General features: G+C 48.9%; 1 protein-coding gene across 1 annotated transcript; it reads left to right on the top strand.

Moving 5' to 3' along the window:
• Positions 1–952: 952 nt before the first annotated feature.
• On the top strand, positions 953–17028 carry gdf5 (growth differentiation factor 5). The gene is made up of 2 exons (XM_078419304.1): positions 953–1086; positions 15828–17028. Exons 1-2 carry the CDS (start codon positions 972–974, stop codon positions 16697–16699), a joined length of 987 nt encoding a protein of 328 aa, XP_078275430.1. The 5' UTR covers positions 953–971; the 3' UTR covers positions 16700–17028.
• The last annotated feature ends 1327 nt before the right edge of the window (positions 17029–18355 follow it).

The raw sequence follows: 18355 nt of genomic DNA on the forward strand, positions 1-18355 counted from the left end.
TCCCCCTCTGCCCCCCCCCCCCCTCCCTCCCTCCCCCCCCTCTCTTCTCTCCCTCCCTCCCTCCCTCTCCCTGTGCCTCCCTCTCCCTCGCAGGATTGTTGACATTCACCGAGAGCGAATCCGTGGGCACCTGCCCCGAGCCGCATTTTGAGTGTGAAATATTTTTACTGGATGTGATTCAATCTTTGGAAGTTTTTAAGAGAGCGCGCTAGACAGAACCCACGCCATTCCAGATCCTTTGGACATGAGATTTAAACAAGACTGAGTCTCCCCCTTCTCTCTCGCTCTCTCGCTCTCTTTCTCTCTCTACCCCCTTCCACTCTCTCAGCCTCATCGGGCTGAAGGAACAGGGAGCAACCTTTTAGGGCAAACCTTTTTCTCTCCCCTCCCTTCCCCCCTCCCCATCACCCCCTCTCTCCCCCTCTCTCTCCCTCTCTCTCTCTCTCACTCTCACTCTCACTCTCTCTCACCCCTGCCCCTCTCTCCCTCGGCTGTCTGGAGAAAGGGTCCGGGGGGTTCAACTACGCGCCGCTACAACAACAAAAAGAAAATTCCACTATGGGACAGACTGAAAGAGTGCGGTGGAAAGTTGTAAAGACTTGGGAGTTTTGGGAGTCTTCACATGTGCAACTGGGAGCCGCTTTGGCACAATCTGTTCCCGGCCAGCGTGGACCATGGAATTATTGAGGAACTTCGCTCTTTACGTTTGCTACCTCGGCTACTTCGGGAACCTGGCCGGTCTGGAGGCGGCTGCCCGGGGCAAGGAGCAGCCCGCCATCCGACAGGGCAACGCCGGGGCAGCGGGGAGATGGAGCGCCGGGGTCGGCAGAGGGAGCGCCGGCGTCAGGACAGCCAGGGGCAAAGGCAGCAGCAAGTCCGGAGAGGGGGAGAGGGGCAAGGGCGAGAGCGGCAGCTTGAGGCGGAGGGCGAAGGGGGCGGCGGCCACTCCGGCCGTCACTCCCCACGACTACATGCTGTTCCTTTACAAGACACTGTCTGTCATACAGCGCGGGGGCTTGAACGGCAGCGCGCCGCAGCCCGCCTCTCTCGCCAACACTGTCACCAGCTTCGTGGACAGGGGGCAAGGTAAGGCTCGACGCCGGGCTGGGGTGGGGTGGGACGGGACGGGCAGCGGGCTGGGGTGCGGTGGGACGGGCAGCGGGCTGGGGTGGGGTGGGACGGGCAGCGGGCTGGGGTGGGACGGGACGGGACGGGCAGTGGGCTGGGGTGGGACGGGACGGGACGGGCAGCGGGCTGGGACGGGACGGGCAGTGGGCTGGGGTGGGACGGGACGGGCTGGGGTGGGACGGGACGGGCAGTGGGCTGGGTTGGGACGGTATGGGCAGCGGGCTGGGGTGGGACGGGACGGGCAGCGGGCTGGGGTGGGAACACACATACACTGGCACAAACTACACAGAGACAGATGCACACACACACACACACACATATACACATACACAGACTGGCACACACACACAGACTGGCACACACACACACACACAGACTGACACAAACTACACAGAGAGACAGATGCACACACACACACACGCACACACACACATACATAAACACAGACTCACGGATGCATACACTTGCGCGTTCTTGCGCGATGCAGACACGCGCGCACACACACTCACATTGACACTCATATTGACACACGTATTGACACACACACTCACATTGACACACGCACTGACACACACACACACACACTCACATTGACACACGCACGGACACTCTGACACACGTAATGACACACACACTCACATTGACACACGCACTGACACACACACTCACATTGACACACGCACTGACACTCTGACACACGCACTGACACACACACTCACATTGACACACGCACTGACACACACACTCACATTGACACACGCACTGACACACACACTCACATTGACACACGCACTGACACTCTGACACACGCACTGACACACACACTCACATTGTTACACACACTGACACACACACTCACATTGACACATACATACTCATATTGACACGCGCAGTGACACACACATACATATTCACATTGACACACGCTGACACACACACATACATTGACACGCTGACACACATTGACACTCACTCACATATTTTAATACACGCGCTGGCACACATACACACATTGGCACACACACACACTGCAAGCACACTAGCACACACACTGACACACGCACACTGACACACACGCACATACAGTGACACACACACACACACCGCTCTGTGGGGTACCCGCGTGTACAATCAGGCAAAGCCTTCTCCATTTGTGCAGCAGTAGAGTTGCTGCCTTACAGCACCAGAGACCCGGGTTCGATCCTGACTCTGGCTGCTGTCTGTACGGAGTTTGCACAGTCTCCCCGTGACCGCGTGGGGTTTCTTCGGGTGCTCCCGCACTCCAAATACGTACTGATTTGTAGGTTAATTAGCTTTGGTAGAGATTGTAAATTGTCCCTGATGTATGTAGGACTGTGCTACTGTACAGCGTGTCATTGGTCGGTGCGGATTCGGTGTTCCGAAAGGGTTGTTTCTCTGCTGTATCTCTAAACTTAAATAAAATAATCCGGAGAAACTAATTCCACGAAGAAGGGTCTCGACTAGAAACTCACCCACCCATGTTCTCCAGAGATGCTGACTGACCCGCTGAGTTACTCCAGCACTTTGTGTTCCCTTGTGCCAAGATAAACTAACCCCCTCTGCCTGTACATGGCCCCTATCCATCCAAGTGTCTATCCAAAACGCCGCCATCGTATTTGCCCCCGGCACCGCGTTCCAAGGCACTCACCACCCTTTGTGTAAAAGAAATTTGCCCTGCACACCTCCTTTAAACGTTGCCCCTCTCACCTTAGAACTATGCCCCTCCAGTCTGTGGCATGCACACCCTGGGTTCTGTCTACCATATCCGTGCCTCTTATATGTTTAGAAACTTCTATCAGGTCTCCCTTAACTTCCAACAACGCGAGTTTAAAGCGTCGATGGTACTCCCCGCCTCGTTAACGCGACTGGAAGTCGAGCAGACAAAACCCAGTTCCCATCCTCCCAGAGAACTTGCCCTCCCACCCCCTTTCCCCCATCTCCCCTCCCCCCATCTCCCCTCCCTCCCCTCTCCCCTCCCTCCCCTCTCCCCCACCTGCCCTCCCTCCCCTCTCCCCTCCCTCCCCCCCTCCCCCATCTCCCCTCCCTCCTCTCTCCCCATCTCCCCATTCCCCCATCTCCCCTCCCTCCCCTCTCCCCCATCTCCCCTCCCTCCCCATCTCCCCCCTCTCCCTTCCCTCCCCATCTCCCCCATCTCCCCTCTCCCCCCTCTCCCCTCCCTCCCCATCTCCCCCATCTCCCCTCCCTCTCCTCGCTCTCTCTCTCCCCCCCCCTTCTCTCTCCTATCTCTAGCCCGGACAATCGCCCCCACCCCATCCCGAAGCAACTGAGTTCTGGACATGGGAGGCCGGGCGTAAATCAGAGATGGTTTAGTTTAGAGATACAGAATGGAAACGGGCCATTCGGCCCACCAAGCCCACGCCGACCAACGATCATCCGTTCACTCTGGTTGTAGAAATGAGGAACCGCAGATGCTGGTTTAACAACAAACATACAAAGTGCTGGAGTAACTCAGCGGGCCAGGCAGCATCTCTGGACAAAAAGGAATGTTTGACGTTTCGGGTCGAGACCCTTCTTCAGACTGAGAGTCAGGTCTCCCGCTTAACCACCCGAAACGTCACTTATTCCTTCTCTCCAGAGATGCTGCCTGACCCGCTGAGTTACCCCGGCGTTTTGCGTCTGTTTTCGGTGTAAACCAGCACCTGCAGCTCCTTCCTCCATATTTAACCAACAAACCTGCACGTCTTTGGGATGTGGGAGGAAACCGGGGCACCCGGAGAAAACGCACAGCCACGCGGTCACATGGGGAAGGTGCAAACTCCACACACAGACAGTGCCCGAGGTCAGGATCGAACCCGGGTCCCTGCGGCTGTGAGGCAGCTGCTCCACCCCCTGTGTCGCCCCTTATAGAAAGGGCGAACGGTCTGGAAGTCAAAGTCTTCAACGCTGCGAGAGGGGAACTGTGGTCTCTCCATCTGTGCTGGCGATCACCGGTTATCTGTTGGAAGACTTAGACCAAAGACAGCAACCAAGTGCTGGAGTAACTCAGCGGGACAGCCGGCGTCTCTGGGGAACGTGGACGGGCGACGTCTCGGGTCGGGACCCTTCTCCAGACTCTCCAGATAGTCTGGTCCGGCCTGGTCCGAATGGCAATGCACCAGCAGTAATTAATTGTAGTCAACCCGTCCCTCGAGACCCCGAAACGTCGCCCATTCCTTCTCTCCCGAGATGCTGCCTGACCTGCTGAGTTACCCCAGCATTTTGTGAATAAATCGATTTGTACCAGCATCTGCAGTTAGACAATAGACAATAGACAATAGACAATAGGTGCAGGAGTAGGCCATTCAGCCCTTCGAGCCAGCACCGCCATTCAATGCGATCATGGCTGATCATTCTCAATCAATACCCCGTTCCTGCCTTCTCCCCATACCCCCTCACTCCGCTATCCTTAAGAGCTCTATCCAGCTCTCTCTTGAAAGCATCCAACGAACTGGCCTCCACTGCCTTCTGAGGCAGAGAATTCCACACCTTCACCACTCTCTGACTGAAAAAGTTCTTCCTCATCTCCGTTCTAAATGGCCTACCACTTATTCTTAAACTGTGGCCCCTTGTTCTGGACTCCCCCAACATTGGGAACATGTTTCCTGCCTCTAATGTGTCCAATCCCCTAATTATCTTATATGTTTCAATAAGATCCCCCCTCATCCTTCTAAATTCCAGTGTATACAAGCCCAATCGCTCCAGCCTTTCAACATACGACAGTCCCGCCATTCCGGGAAATTGTCCCAGGTGTGTAGGATAGACCTAATATATGGGAGATCGCTGGTCGGTGCGGATTCAGTGGGTCGAAAGGGCCTGTTTCCACGCTGTATCTCTACTTGAGTTACTCCAGCACATTGCGTCTATCTTCGAGTTTATTGTCACCTGCGTACATGTGCAACGTGGTTGAGCTACAATGTAAATCTTGCTTGCAGCAGTATCACAGGCGCGTAGAGACAGACATCACACAGAACCGTACATTACACACATATTCAAAAAGATATGGAACAACGTGGAACAAGCTGCCACAGGGGGTAGTTGAGGCAGTAACTGTAACTACATGTAATGTAAGAAAATAACTCCAGATGCTGGTACAAATCGAAGGTATTTATTCACAAAATGCTGGAGTAACTCAGCAGGTCAGGCAGCATCTCAGGAGAGAAGGAATGGGCGACGTTTCGGGTCGAGACCCTTCTTCAGACATGTAAAATACACTTGGACAGGTACATGGATAGGAAAGGTGGGGATATGGGCCAAACGTGGGCAGGTGGGACTAGTGTAGTTGGGGCATCTTGGTCAGCATGGGCAAGTCGGGCCAAAGGGCATGTTTCCATGGCGTTTTTCTCTATGACTCTTTTGTGAAATGAAAAAGACTGCAAAAAACAAGAAATCAGTTTAAAAAAACACGATTAGAAAGCAAGTCCATTTGGTACAAAGAGTGGTCCGTGATGTTCTGTTATGGACACAAGAAACCGCAGATGATGGTTTACAAAAAAACCCTGCAGTGTCAGAGTTACTCAGCGAGTCAGACAGCATCTCTGGAGAATACAGAAAAGTGGCATTTTGAGTCGGGTCTGAAGAAGGGTCCTTACCCGAAATGACGCCTAAGCATGTTCTCCAGAGATGCTGACTGGCCCACTGAGTTTCTGTTGCTGCATGGGGTCAGTTCAAGAACCTCATAGACGTCGGAAAGTAGTCACGTCTTGTGGAGATTCAGCGTGGAAACAGGCCCTTTCGACCCACTGAATCCGCACCGACCAGCGATCTCCCATATATTAGGTCTATCCTACACACCTGGGACAATTTACAGAAGCAAGTTAACTTATAAATCTGCACGTCTTTGGAGTGTGGGAGGAACCCGGAGCACCCGGAAAAAACTCATGTGGTTTTGAGGGAGAACGTACAAACTCCGTACAGACAGCACCCATGGTCAGGATGGAATCCAGGTCTCAGGCTCTGCGTCCCCAGTGTACGAGTGATTGCCGGTTGAGGTGGACTTGGTGGGCTGAAGGGTTTTCACGGCGGCTCCGTTTCTTCCCACACTCCAAAAAGGTACAGGCTTGTAGGTTTAATGGGCTTCTGTAAATTATAAATAGTCCCTAATGTGTAGGATAGTGTTAGTGCACAGGATGGCCGCTGGTTGACATGGACTCGGCGGGCCAAAGGGACTTTTTACCACGCTGTATCGCTAAACACTAAACTCCCAGCCCTCACTGATACTACATTGCATCTGTAGTTCGAGTACATGGCAACAATTTGCCAAATCTCTTTAACTTTCAAGAAAGTAGATTCGCCTGCCCCAATTCATTTTGGTCAGAGGTTCTATGGTTGGAAGTTGGTCACATCTGGCTTGGAGGGGTTGGCCCATCCCAGACAAGATGGCGACTCTCACTAGATGCTGCACGTGGTTGCAAGGTACGGGTGACTGGGGTTGTGGTGGGACAGGGCTGGTGGGGAGGCCAGGTGTGGAGAGGACAGGTTGGCAGGGAAACAGCCTGTGATGGTGGGGGTGAGTGGGGTGAAGGGTGTGGGAGGGGTTAAGGATGAGGGTGGTGGTTAGGGTTTAGGACGCTGGGCTGAGTGGGAGTGAGTGTGGATGGAGGAGATGACATGAGATTGGGGGCAATTCAAAGAGGGATCAGTTGGGTAAAGCCTGGATCGTAAGATCATAAGACATCAAAGCAGAATTAGGCCATTCGGCCCAAGGAGTCTGCTCTGCCAGCTCTATCCCGGCCTTTCAATATTCAGTAGGTTTCAATGAAGGCCCCCCTCATCATAATCATAATCATAATCATAATTTATTAGCCAAGTATGTTTTGCAACATACAAGGAATTTGGTTTGCCATACAGTCACACCAAAAAAGCAACAAGACACACAACTACATAAAAATGTGACATAAACAGCCACCGCAGCGGCTCCTCCACATTCCCCACTGTGATGGAAGGCAATCAAGTCTTATCTTCTTTCCTCCTTTCCCCCCACGGTCGGGGGAGTTGGACCATCGCAGTCAGGGCGATTGAAGCTGCCACAGCCGACGATCAGGACAGTCGAAGTTCTCGTGGCTTGGAGCTCCCGAAGTCGGTCTCTAACCAGGGACCGTGAGCTCCACGATGTTAACGTTCGCAGGCTCCTGCGGTTGGAGCTCCCGAGGTCCCAGCAAGAGGCTGCCAGCTCCACGATGTTAGGCCGCAGTGCAGACGAAGATACGACACGGAAAAAGTCGCATCTCCGTTGAAGAAAGAGATTTTAAAAAGTTTCCCCCACCACCCCCCACATAACACAAAACTAAAGATAAATTAAAACATACATTTTACAACAAAGTAAAAACAGAAAAGGAGGAAAATGACGAGACAGACCATTGGTGAGGCAGCCATCGATCGGCGTCCCCTGGTGGTGATCTATCTAAACTCCAGCAAGTACAGGCTGAGAGCCGTCAAACGCTCACCATACATCAACCCAATCATCCCTGGGATCAATCTTGACACCTCATATTCCCTCTTGGGTATCTTACAACCCAACAGTATGAATTTTGAATTGTCCAATTTTAGGTAATTTCGACAAATATCTCCCTCCCACGCTCCCACACCTTCATTCACTATAAGTCCATTAAATAATTTCACAGTTTGCCTTCTCCCCATACCCCCTGACTCCGCTATCCTTAAGAGCTCTATCTAGCTCTCTCTTGAATGCATTCAGAGAATTGGCCTCCACTGCCTTCTGAGGCAGAGAATTTCACAGATTCACAACTCTCTGACTGAAAAAGTTTTCCTCATCTCGGTTCTAAATGGCCTACCCCTTATTCTTAAAATGTTATCCCACTTTCACATCCAATCCCTACACACTAGGGGCAATTTACAGAGAGGCCAATTAACCTAGAAACCTGCGCATCTTTGGGATGTGGGAGGAAACTGGAGCACTCGGAGGAATCCCACACGGTCGCAGGGAGAGCATGGAAACTCCACACAGATAGTATCCGAGGTCAGGATTGAACCTGGGTCTCTGACACTGCGAGGCAGTGGCTCTACCAGCTGCGCCACTGTGTCGCCTGTATCAAGCCTCTGCTGCTAGCCCAGACCTCGAGCTTTAGGAGAACGCTGAGATCCCCTAGTCTGTGTTTGATTGATGTAACTTATGCACAATTTTTTAACCCTTTAATTTTTTAACTCTTGGTTGAAGATTTAGGAAGTCTGCAGTTGACGATGAAAATTTTAAAGGCCCAAGACAGAAGGAATTGCAGGTGCTGGAATCTTGAGCAAAAACACAAAGTGTTGGAGGAATTCAACGAGTCAGGCAGCATCTAAGGAGGAAAATGGACAGGTGACGTTTTGGGACGAGATCCTTCTTTGGACTCTTCTTGAATCTGAAGGATTTTGTACTTAACACGTCATCTGTCCATTCTTTCCACAGATGCTGCCTGACACGCTGAGTTGCTCCAGCGCGTTGTGTTTGCTCAAACTTCATGGGCCACCTCTTCAGGACTTATTTATTTAATATTAATTAACCCAGTCATGTTGTTAAGGATTCCTATGGGATACAATGTGTCTGATCACACTTAGGAAGGATGTCATAAAGCTGGAAAGGTACTGAGAAAATATATGAGGTAGTTGCCAGGACTTGATGTACAGGGAGAGGTTGAGCAGGCTGGGACTTTATTCCTTGGAGTGCAGGAGACTGAGAGGTGATCTCATAGAGATATATAAAACCACGAGGGGGATAGACAGGGTGAATGCACAATGTTTTTTATCCAGAGCAGGGGAATCAAGTACCAGACGACACAGTTTTAAGGAGAGGGGAATGATTTAATAGGAACCTGAGGGGCAACTGTTTCACTCAGAGGGCGGTGGGTAAATGGAATGAGCTGTTTAATGATCCAAACCCTTTCAATCCGTCACAGCGGTGCATCGGGTAGAGCTGTTGCCTCACATTCGGAGACCCAGGTTCGATCCTGAACTCGGGTACTGTCTGTGTGGAGTTTGATGTTCTCGCTGTGATCATGTGGGTTTCCTTTGGGTGCTCCAGGTTCCTCCCACATTCAAATGATGTGCAGGTTTGTAGCTTAACTTGCCCTCTGTAAAATTGCCCATAGTGTGTCGGGAGTGGATAAAAAAGTGGGACGACATAGAACTAATGTGAAAGGGTGATCAATGGTCAGTGTGGACTCGATGGGCCAAAGAGCCTGTTTCCATGCTGTTTCTCTCAACTAAACTAAATTAAAATGCTTTGACAAGTTGCATCATCTGCAAATCAACCCCCCCCCCTCACCTGTGTCATCTATTACCTGCCACGCTTTATCCTGCCCCTCCTGTCTTCCAGTTTTCACCCTGTCCACTGCAACCAGTCTGAATCAATCTGGAGTCCTCCTTTGTACACCAGCCTCTGCAGTTCATTGTTTCTATTCATAGATAACATATAATGATAAACAAAAAAAACCAATAAATTAAAAATCCGAGTACTAGTTCATTAAAGCCCAAAGTTTTAGTGCAACAATAGAAAGTCCATAGTTCATATCTGAGGCTTGTGTTGGGTTGTGTTCAAGTGCCTGATGGTTGTTGTGAAGAAGCTATTTGTGAACCTGGTGCTCACGGTTTTCAGACTGCTGTACCTTCTTCCCGAAAGTAAAGCACTTTAATTTGTTTTCTTGGAGGGAGAAAATTGTCTCTATCCAATTCCACCTCTGCCCCTCTCCTCCTCCCTCTAGGGGGCAGTGTCTGTGGCTGTGCCACTTCTGGAGTCCCAAGCACACCTGGAGAAGTGCTGTTTTGTCTAATATTGCTATATTACCATAATGCTGCCTGGATAAGGGGGCATTAGCTTAAAGGAGAGGTTGGACTGACTTGGATTGTTTTCACTTGAAGGCCAGAGCTTGAGTGGAGACCTGATGGAAGTATATACAATTATGAGGGGCAGATTATGAGAGGGAGAGAGGCATAATTATCAATTATGCAGTTCCTGTGTCAAACAGAGAGAAGATTGGCCAGCGGTTGAAAATCGCACCTGGTCCCCTAGAGCTTAGAAACGTTCTCACCATCACCCTCCCTCTGGCCTCTGCCAGTGCCCCTGCTTGTGTGACAAAACCTCTCTGTGTTTAGAGTATTGCATGCAGTTCTGGTCACCCCATTACAGGAAAGGTGTGGAGGCACTGGAAGGGGTGCAGAGGAGGATTACCAGAATGTTGTCTGGATTAGAAGATTTCAGCTACAGGGAGGGGTTGGACAAACTTGGATTGTTTCCTCTTGAACGTCGGAGGTTGTGGGGAGGCCTGGTAGAAGTGTATAAAATTGTGAGAGGCACAGATAGGGTAGATAATCAGACCCTTTTTCCCAGGATGGAAAAATCAAATACCAAAGGGCATGCTCCACCTATTGTACTTGAGCTTGGCTTGGTTGGATCTATATATGCTATTAACTGGTCTGTTTGAATAGCATGCAAAACAAAGCTATTCACTGTACCTTAGTACATGTGACAATAATAAATCTAAACCTAAACTTCAAATTCATTAAGACCTTTCAGAAATGCTATATCTGCTCTCAACGACATTTAGCCTATGTGTGATTTCCGAGTTCGAAAGAATTGCCTTCTGAAATAGGACAAAATGACACAAGGTGCTGGAGTAACCCACACGGCCACAGGAAGAACGTGCAAACTCCATACAGACAGCACCCGTAGTCATGAAACCCAGATCTCTGGCGCTGCAAGGCAGCAACTCTACTGCTGCATTCTCAATGCTGTATAGCTTGATGGCTCTTTGACTCACTGCCACCCAAATACCAAAGGTTGGTTAAAAGTGGTTGATTCTGCATCCTTGTTCCCATTGATAATGTCCCAAACACAAATCAAGCAAACAGGGAAAATATAGAAATCATGAACTGCAGATGCTGGTTAATACACAAAAGGACTGAAGATGGGTTCTGACCCGAAACATCACCTATTCCTTCTCTGCTGAGATGCTGCCTGAACCAGCATCTGCAGTTCATGGTTACTCCAGCATTTTGTGTCTATCTTTGGTATAAACCAGCATCTGCAGTTCCTTCTTCTACAAAGGACACAAAGTGCTGTAGTAACTCAGCAGGTCAGGCAGCATCTCTGGAGAACATGGATAGGTGCCGATTCGAGTCAGGACCCTTCTTCAGTCTGACTGGAGGGAGGGAATCAACCTTCTGAAATGGCCTGACCACCTTCCTAAGGAGAAATGAGAGACTGCTAATAATTAATGGTCTTGCCTGGTACACTACATTAACTTTAAAAACAGTTATTGGCGACATAAGAAGCTTCCTTCCTGACTCAGGAGTTGTAAGAGTGCAGTATGTCTGGTTTATTTTTTCAAGAGCAAAGTTTAGGAAAATTTAGTACCTTGAGCATAATATCTATTTACATTACATGCTGGCTGCAATCAAGCATGGATTTATCATTCAATATAAATTCACACTCGATTGCAGTAAGTTCTCTGGAACGACGGAGATTGAGGGGAGGGAGACCTGTTGGAAGTGTATAAAATTATGAGAGGCATAGAAAGGATTGACAGTCAGAACCTTTTTCCCAGGATGGAAAAGTCAAATATGGGAGTGATAGAATTGTAGAGTAGGGTTGAGTCAAGAGTATTTTATTGTAATTTGACCCGAAATGGAACAATGAATTTCTTACTTGCAGCAGCACAACAGATATGTAAACATAGTACTCTGTAAAACCCATACTAAACAACAAAAAACAGTAAATATTAAAAAACAAAGACAAATAAATAGATAATTTATTGCAATGGAAACAGGCCCATCGGCCCAAATCGTCCATGCCGACCAAGATTCTCAATCTAAACTCATCCCATTTGCCTGTATTTTGTCCATATCCCTCTAAACCTTTCCTATCCATGTACCTGTCCAAGTGTCTTTTCAATGTTGTTGTAGCATCTGCCTCAACTACTCCTCCGGAAGCTCGTTCCATACACCCACCACCCTCTCAGTGAAACAGGTTCCTATTAATTCTTTCCCAACTTACCTTAAACCTACAGTATAAGAAAATAACTGCAGATGCTGGTACAAATCGAAGGTATTTATTCACAAAATACTGGAGTAACTCAGCAGATCAGGCAGCATCTCGGGAGAGAAGGAATGGGTGACGTTTCGGGTCGAGACCCTTTTTCAGTACCAAGGTTGTTTGTGTGTGTGGTATCCAATCAGTGGAAAGACTATACAAAAGCCCAACCACAGTATACAGATACTGGATAAAGAGACTAACGTTTAGTGACAGAGTGGCGCAGTGGTAAAGTTGCTGCTTTACAGCGCCAGAGACTATGGGTGCTGTCTGTACGGAGTTTACACGTACTCCCTGTGACCGCATGGGTTTCCTCTGGGTGCTTCGGTTTCCCCCCATCACTCCAAAGCCATGCAGGTTTGTAGGTTAATTGGCTTTGTAAATTGTAAATTGGCCCTAGTGTGCAGGATGGTGCTAGTCTACAGGGTTATTGCTGGTCGGCACGGCCTCGGTGGGCTGAGGGGCCTGTTTCCGCGCTGTATCTCTAAAGTCTAAAGTAAAGGTGGTTTCACCTGTAGATGTGAAACCTTTCACCTCTACATGTAACGCATGGCAGGAACTGGAGTGTCCCCCGCCAATGACATCCAGTTAGAAGATTGAACATAGACAGCACAGCACAGGATCTGGCCCTTTGGCCCACCATGTCCATGCTGAACATTAGATGTCAAGACAAATTAATCTCACCTGCCTGCGTGTGATCCATATCCTTCTTTTAGTCTAGTTTTACTTTTGAGATACAGTGTGGAAACAGGCCCTTCGGCCCACCGAGTCCATGCCGACCAGCGATAACCCTGTATACTAGCACCATCCTACATACTAGAAACAATTTACAATTGTTAAATGGAAGTAGATCACTGACCAAGGCAATCTCATTGGATGAAGGAACAGACTGGAAGGGGCATCTTGATTAGCAAGGATGAGTTGGGCTGAAAGGCCAGTTTCCGTGCTGTATGACTCTATGACTCCGTGACTCTACACTAACAGTGAAGCAAGCCAAAGTTAGGCTTCTGAATGGTGCTTCCATATAGCTGGGGCACTGTCCGATTCACCTGTAACCCATCGCGTATATTGGACTTTGTCTAAGGAACTGGTGCTCTACAATGCTGAGAACAATATTCTGCACTCTGTATCTTCCCCTTTGCTCTACTTATTGTACTTGAGTTTGGCTTGATTGTATTTATGTATAGCTTCATCTGATCTGATTGGGGACCGTGCAAAACAAAGCTTTTCATTGTACCTCACTAAACGTGAGAATAATAACCCTAAACCTAAACCTAAACATTATTTTCTCCTTTGGAAATTTCTTTCCAGTTGCTCTACCTGTTGTATGAGTTTGAACTGATTGTATCAATTTGTGGTACATCTGATCTGTTTAGAGAGCATGCAAAACAAAGGTTTTCATTGTACCTGACACGGGAACTAAACTAAACTAAACTAAACTAAAACAAACTGCAGGAAGGAATTACATCTGAGATGAGGTGTAATGAAAAAGAACTGCAGATGCTGGTTTATACCAAAGATAGGCACAAAATGCTGGAGTAACTCAGGGGTTCGGGCGGCATCTCTAGAGAAAAAGGATGGGTGACATTTCGGGTGGAACCCTTCTTCAGACTCGCTGAGTTACCCAAATATTTTGTGTCTTATAGTTGAGATCTTGCACCCCTGAAATTGGTATTGGTTTATTATTGAAACGTGTCATAAGGTCAGAAATAATAGGAGCAGAATTAGGCCATTTGGCCCATCAAGTCTCCTCCGCCATTCAATCATGGCTGATCTATCTCTCCCTCCTAACCCCATTCGCCTGCCTTCTCCCCATAATCCCTGACCCCCCTACTAACCATACGTTGTGTCTTAGGGTCGAGATCTTACACCCCTGGAATTGGTATTCGTTTATTATTGTCACGTGCATTGAGATGCCGTCAGCAACTTTGTTTTGTGTGCTTTGCCGGCAAATCATACCATACACAACATGTAGGAAGGAACTGCAGATGCTGGTTTACACCGAAGAAAGACAAAAAGTGCTGGAGTAACCCAGCAGGTCGGGCAGCATCTCTGGAGAAAATTATAGGCGACATTTAGGGTCAGAACCCTTCTTCAGACCGGTTACCTATTCCTTTTCCCCCAAACAAAAACAGATTAATTGAATGCCCATGGTAAGGGTTAATGAGCAAAGGCCTGAGTTGTGATGTCCTCTGTCCACAGTGATATTGGTAAACATCTTAACAGTGACTTTGTGAGAGAACGTGCCGTCTACAGGGACAAAGAACCAGTCTTGCAGGTTGGGTTTATGAACTGCACAATGCGATGCATTCTGCATTGATCCCTTGCTTTGCCACAGTGGTTGGCAGGACAATGGAAAACACTCCGTTTGCGGTGGAACCTTTCCGACCCTACTCCTCGCTCGCCCATTATTCCCAAAAAACGGAATGCCCGCAGATTGCCAGGCCGATAGCTTATGGGTTACAGGCAAGAGGCACCACTGATGTCACCTCCGAGAATTGCGCCCTGTTACCAACCCCTGATTGTGGTCCGGTCTCAAATGGGCACCAGTCTCTATTAGTGGTCAACTCTGTCTCTTCCAGCAGAGTGTGACAAGTCTTTGATTATGTTTCCTGAGGTAGCATGAAGTGTAGATGGAGTCGCTGGTGGGCAGTCTGGACTGTGTGATGGACTTGGGCTACATCCACAACTCTAGCTGTCTTGGCCAGGGCTGATCCAAAACCAAGCTGTGATGCAACCCAACAGTATGCTTTCCAGTAGTTCCTGGGTCACCAGCTCGTAAGGGGATGTTGAAAGGGGATAAAAATATTGAGCAGAAACCATGGAGGTGATACTTTAAACAGTTCTTTAAACTGTGCCAAGAGAAGGGGGCAGGCCAACAAACTGCAGATGGTGGTTTAACGAAAAAGGCACAAAGTATAAAATCATGAGAGGAATAGAACGTGTAGACGCACAGAGTCTCTTGACCAGAGCAGGGGAATTGAGAACCGGAGGACAAAGGTTTAAGGTGAAGGGGGAAAGATTTAACAGGAATCTGAGGGGTAACTTTTTCACACAAAGGCTCATAGGTGTATAGAATGAGCTGCCAGAGGAGGTAGTTGAGACAGGGACTATTGCAACATTTAAGAAACATTTGGCCAGGTACGTGGATAGGACAGGTTTGGAGGGATATGGGCCAAATGCAGGCAGATGGGACTAGTGCAGATGGGACATGTTCGTCGGTGTGGGCAAGTTGGGCCAAAGAACCTGTTTCCACACTGTATGACTCTATGTCTCTAAGTGCTGGAGTAACAGTGGGCTAGGCAGCATCTCTGGAGAGCATGGATAGGTGACGTTTAGAGTCCACCATGCGCAGATCAGACACCTCTCACATGTATCAACCTGTTGCTTCCTGACTTTGCCCTGCCCTTCCTCTCTTCCAGCTTTCTTTCCTCCCCCAAAAATTAGTCCGAAGAAGGGTCCAGAACCAAAACATGACCCAACCACGTTCTCCTAAGATTTTCCTGACCGGTTGAGATACTCCAGCACTTTGTGTCTTTTTCGTGCCAGTAGAACATTATTAGAACAGAAGTTCCGTTAATGCATCGCTCTGTATCTTGACCCCATTGATTGAGCTAATCAAAGCATTAATGGGTGTGTTTTCTTTTTCCCGCAGATGATCGTCACCCCTTTGTGAGGAGGCAGAAGTATATCTTCAACATCAGTGTGATGGAGAAGGAAGGGTTGCTGGGTGCGGAGCTGAGGATTCTCCGAACACGACCTGTGGACGGGAGGAGAGTGCGGACTCCAGGGAACATGTACACTCTCCGATTGTCCAAGTGCCCCGCCGACAGGCAGAAGCCGATCGTCGTCGACTCGCGCTCCATTGACCCTTTGGACACGTCGAAGTGGGAGGTCTTCAACCTCTGGAAGCTCTTCAGGACATCGAGGAAGGAGCAGCCTTCGACGCAACTCTGCTTCGAGCTGGAAGCCTTGGACAGAGGCAGGACGGTGGATCTGAGGAGCTTGGGGTTTGGAAGAGCCGGGCGTCAGACCAAAGAGAAAGCTCTCCTACTCATGTCTGGTCGGACCAAAAAACGGGACCTGTTCTTCAACGAGGTCAAAGCCAGGTCCGGGCACGACGACAAGACAGTTTACGAGTTTCTCTTCAACCAGAGGAGAAAGCGAAGAGCACCTCACACATCCCGCCAGACAAAGGGCAAGAAGGCCAAGCCCCGTTGTACACGGAGGCCCCTCCATGTGAACTTCAAGGAGATGGGGTGGGACGATTGGATCATTGCGCCATTGGACTATGAAGCGTATCACTGTGAGGGGGTGTGCGACTTCCCCCTCCGTTCCCACCTGGAACCCACGAACCATGCCATCATCCAGACCCTCATGAACTCCATGGACCCTGAATCCACCCCGCCAAGTTGCTGCGTGCCAACGAAACTCAGCCCCATTAGCATTTTGTACATAGACTCTGCCAATAACGTGGTCTATAAACAGTACGAGGACATGGTGGTAGAGTCCTGTGGTTGCAGGTAGCATTGGTCTGAGGCACCAGGCAACCAGGTAATACGGAGCACACTGGGACTTCTACCTGATTGAGGTATCGGTTGGTCTCCTGGTAATGCTACTTGTCATTGGACACCGCAAGCTATTGGAAGTGAGTTGGAGATGAAGGATCCATGGCGATAAACCTGCCACTGAGACTAAAGGTTCCTCAGTGCAGCTTCAGATCAACCGAGTTAACCAACAGTGGCCCCAACGCAATTCCCTCTGCACCGCCCACCCCCTTCCTGGGGGAATCTGGTGCCATTTGTCCGGAGACTCAGACAGTATGTTCCCTCCAGTGCAATACTGCCACCACTCACTGCCTGCTTAACCCAGACAGACGGGGAGAGTGTTGGTGGGGTAGACCATGCTGGAAGGAGTGGGGTTGAGATGGGAGCGGCTTCCGCTGGGGCTGGAAGGGGGAGGTGACTCTGAGGGCCAACTCCAAGAAGGTCCTTTCATTAACATCCGCCAGAAATATGTCTGTGATTACAGCCAATTCATCATCTCGGAAACGACCCCAGTACAACACTGATCTTGTAGAGGTGTATGAAATCATGAGCGGAATAGATCAGGTAGACGCACAGAGTCTCTTACCCAGAGTAGGGGAATCGAGAACCAGGGGACATAGGTTTAAGGTGAGAGTGGAAAAGATTTAGTAGGAACCTGAGGGGTAACTTTTTCACACAGTGGGTGGTAGGTGTATGGAATGAGCTGCCGGAGAAGGTAGTCAAGGCAAGTACGATCACAGCATTTTAAAGGCATTTGGACAAGTGCATGGATGGGAAAGGTTTAGAGGGATATGGGCTAAACGTGGGCAGGTGGGATTAGTGAAGATGGGACATCTTGGTCGGCATGGGCAAGTTGGGCCGAAGGGCCTGTTTCTGGGCTGTATGACTTTACTTTAGTCTCTAGAGATACAGCACGGAAACAGACCCTTAGGCCCACCAAGTCTGCACCAACCAGCGATTGTCCTGTACACTAACACTATCCTACACACTAAGGACAATTTCCAATTTTTACCAAAACCAATACCCTACAAACCTCTACATCTTTGGAGTGTGGGAGGAAACTGAAGCACCCGGAGAAAACCCACGCGGTCACAGGGAGAACCTACAAACTCTGCAGCACCCAAAGTCAGGATTGAACCCAGGTCTCTGGTGCAGTAAGTCAGCAACTCTACCGCTGCACCACCCTGCTGCGCTGTGCAGAATTTGCTTTGGTAAGGGAGGGGAAAATATAAATTTCAGAACAACCACAGATGCAATCAGCGCATGTTGGAATTAATTCAGATATGTGAATGGTTTACTGTTTGTCTATGATGAGGATTTTGTGGCCTGCTCATAAATGTTACTGTAAATTTGAAGGTGTCATGATTTTCATGAATTCATGTACCACACAGCAAAATGAACAGATGGGGGTGATCGAGATATTAAAAAAAAAATTGAATGCAGAAAATCTTAAATAAAAAAATACACAAAATGCATAGAATTTCAAGATCTTGACTCATCGAAACAAAGAGAATTGTTCCTATTTGCAAGTGAACCATAAACATAAAGTCTTTTAGTCTTTTGTCCAGGGTAGTGGAATCATAAACAAGAGGACATATGTTTAAGGTGAGAGGGGCAAGATTTAATACGATCCTGA

The sequence above is a fragment of the Rhinoraja longicauda genome, chromosome 22 (assembly GCF_053455715.1).
Source record: "Rhinoraja longicauda isolate Sanriku21f chromosome 22, sRhiLon1.1, whole genome shotgun sequence".
NCBI classification, from domain to species: domain Eukaryota; kingdom Metazoa; phylum Chordata; class Chondrichthyes; order Rajiformes; family Arhynchobatidae; genus Rhinoraja; species Rhinoraja longicauda.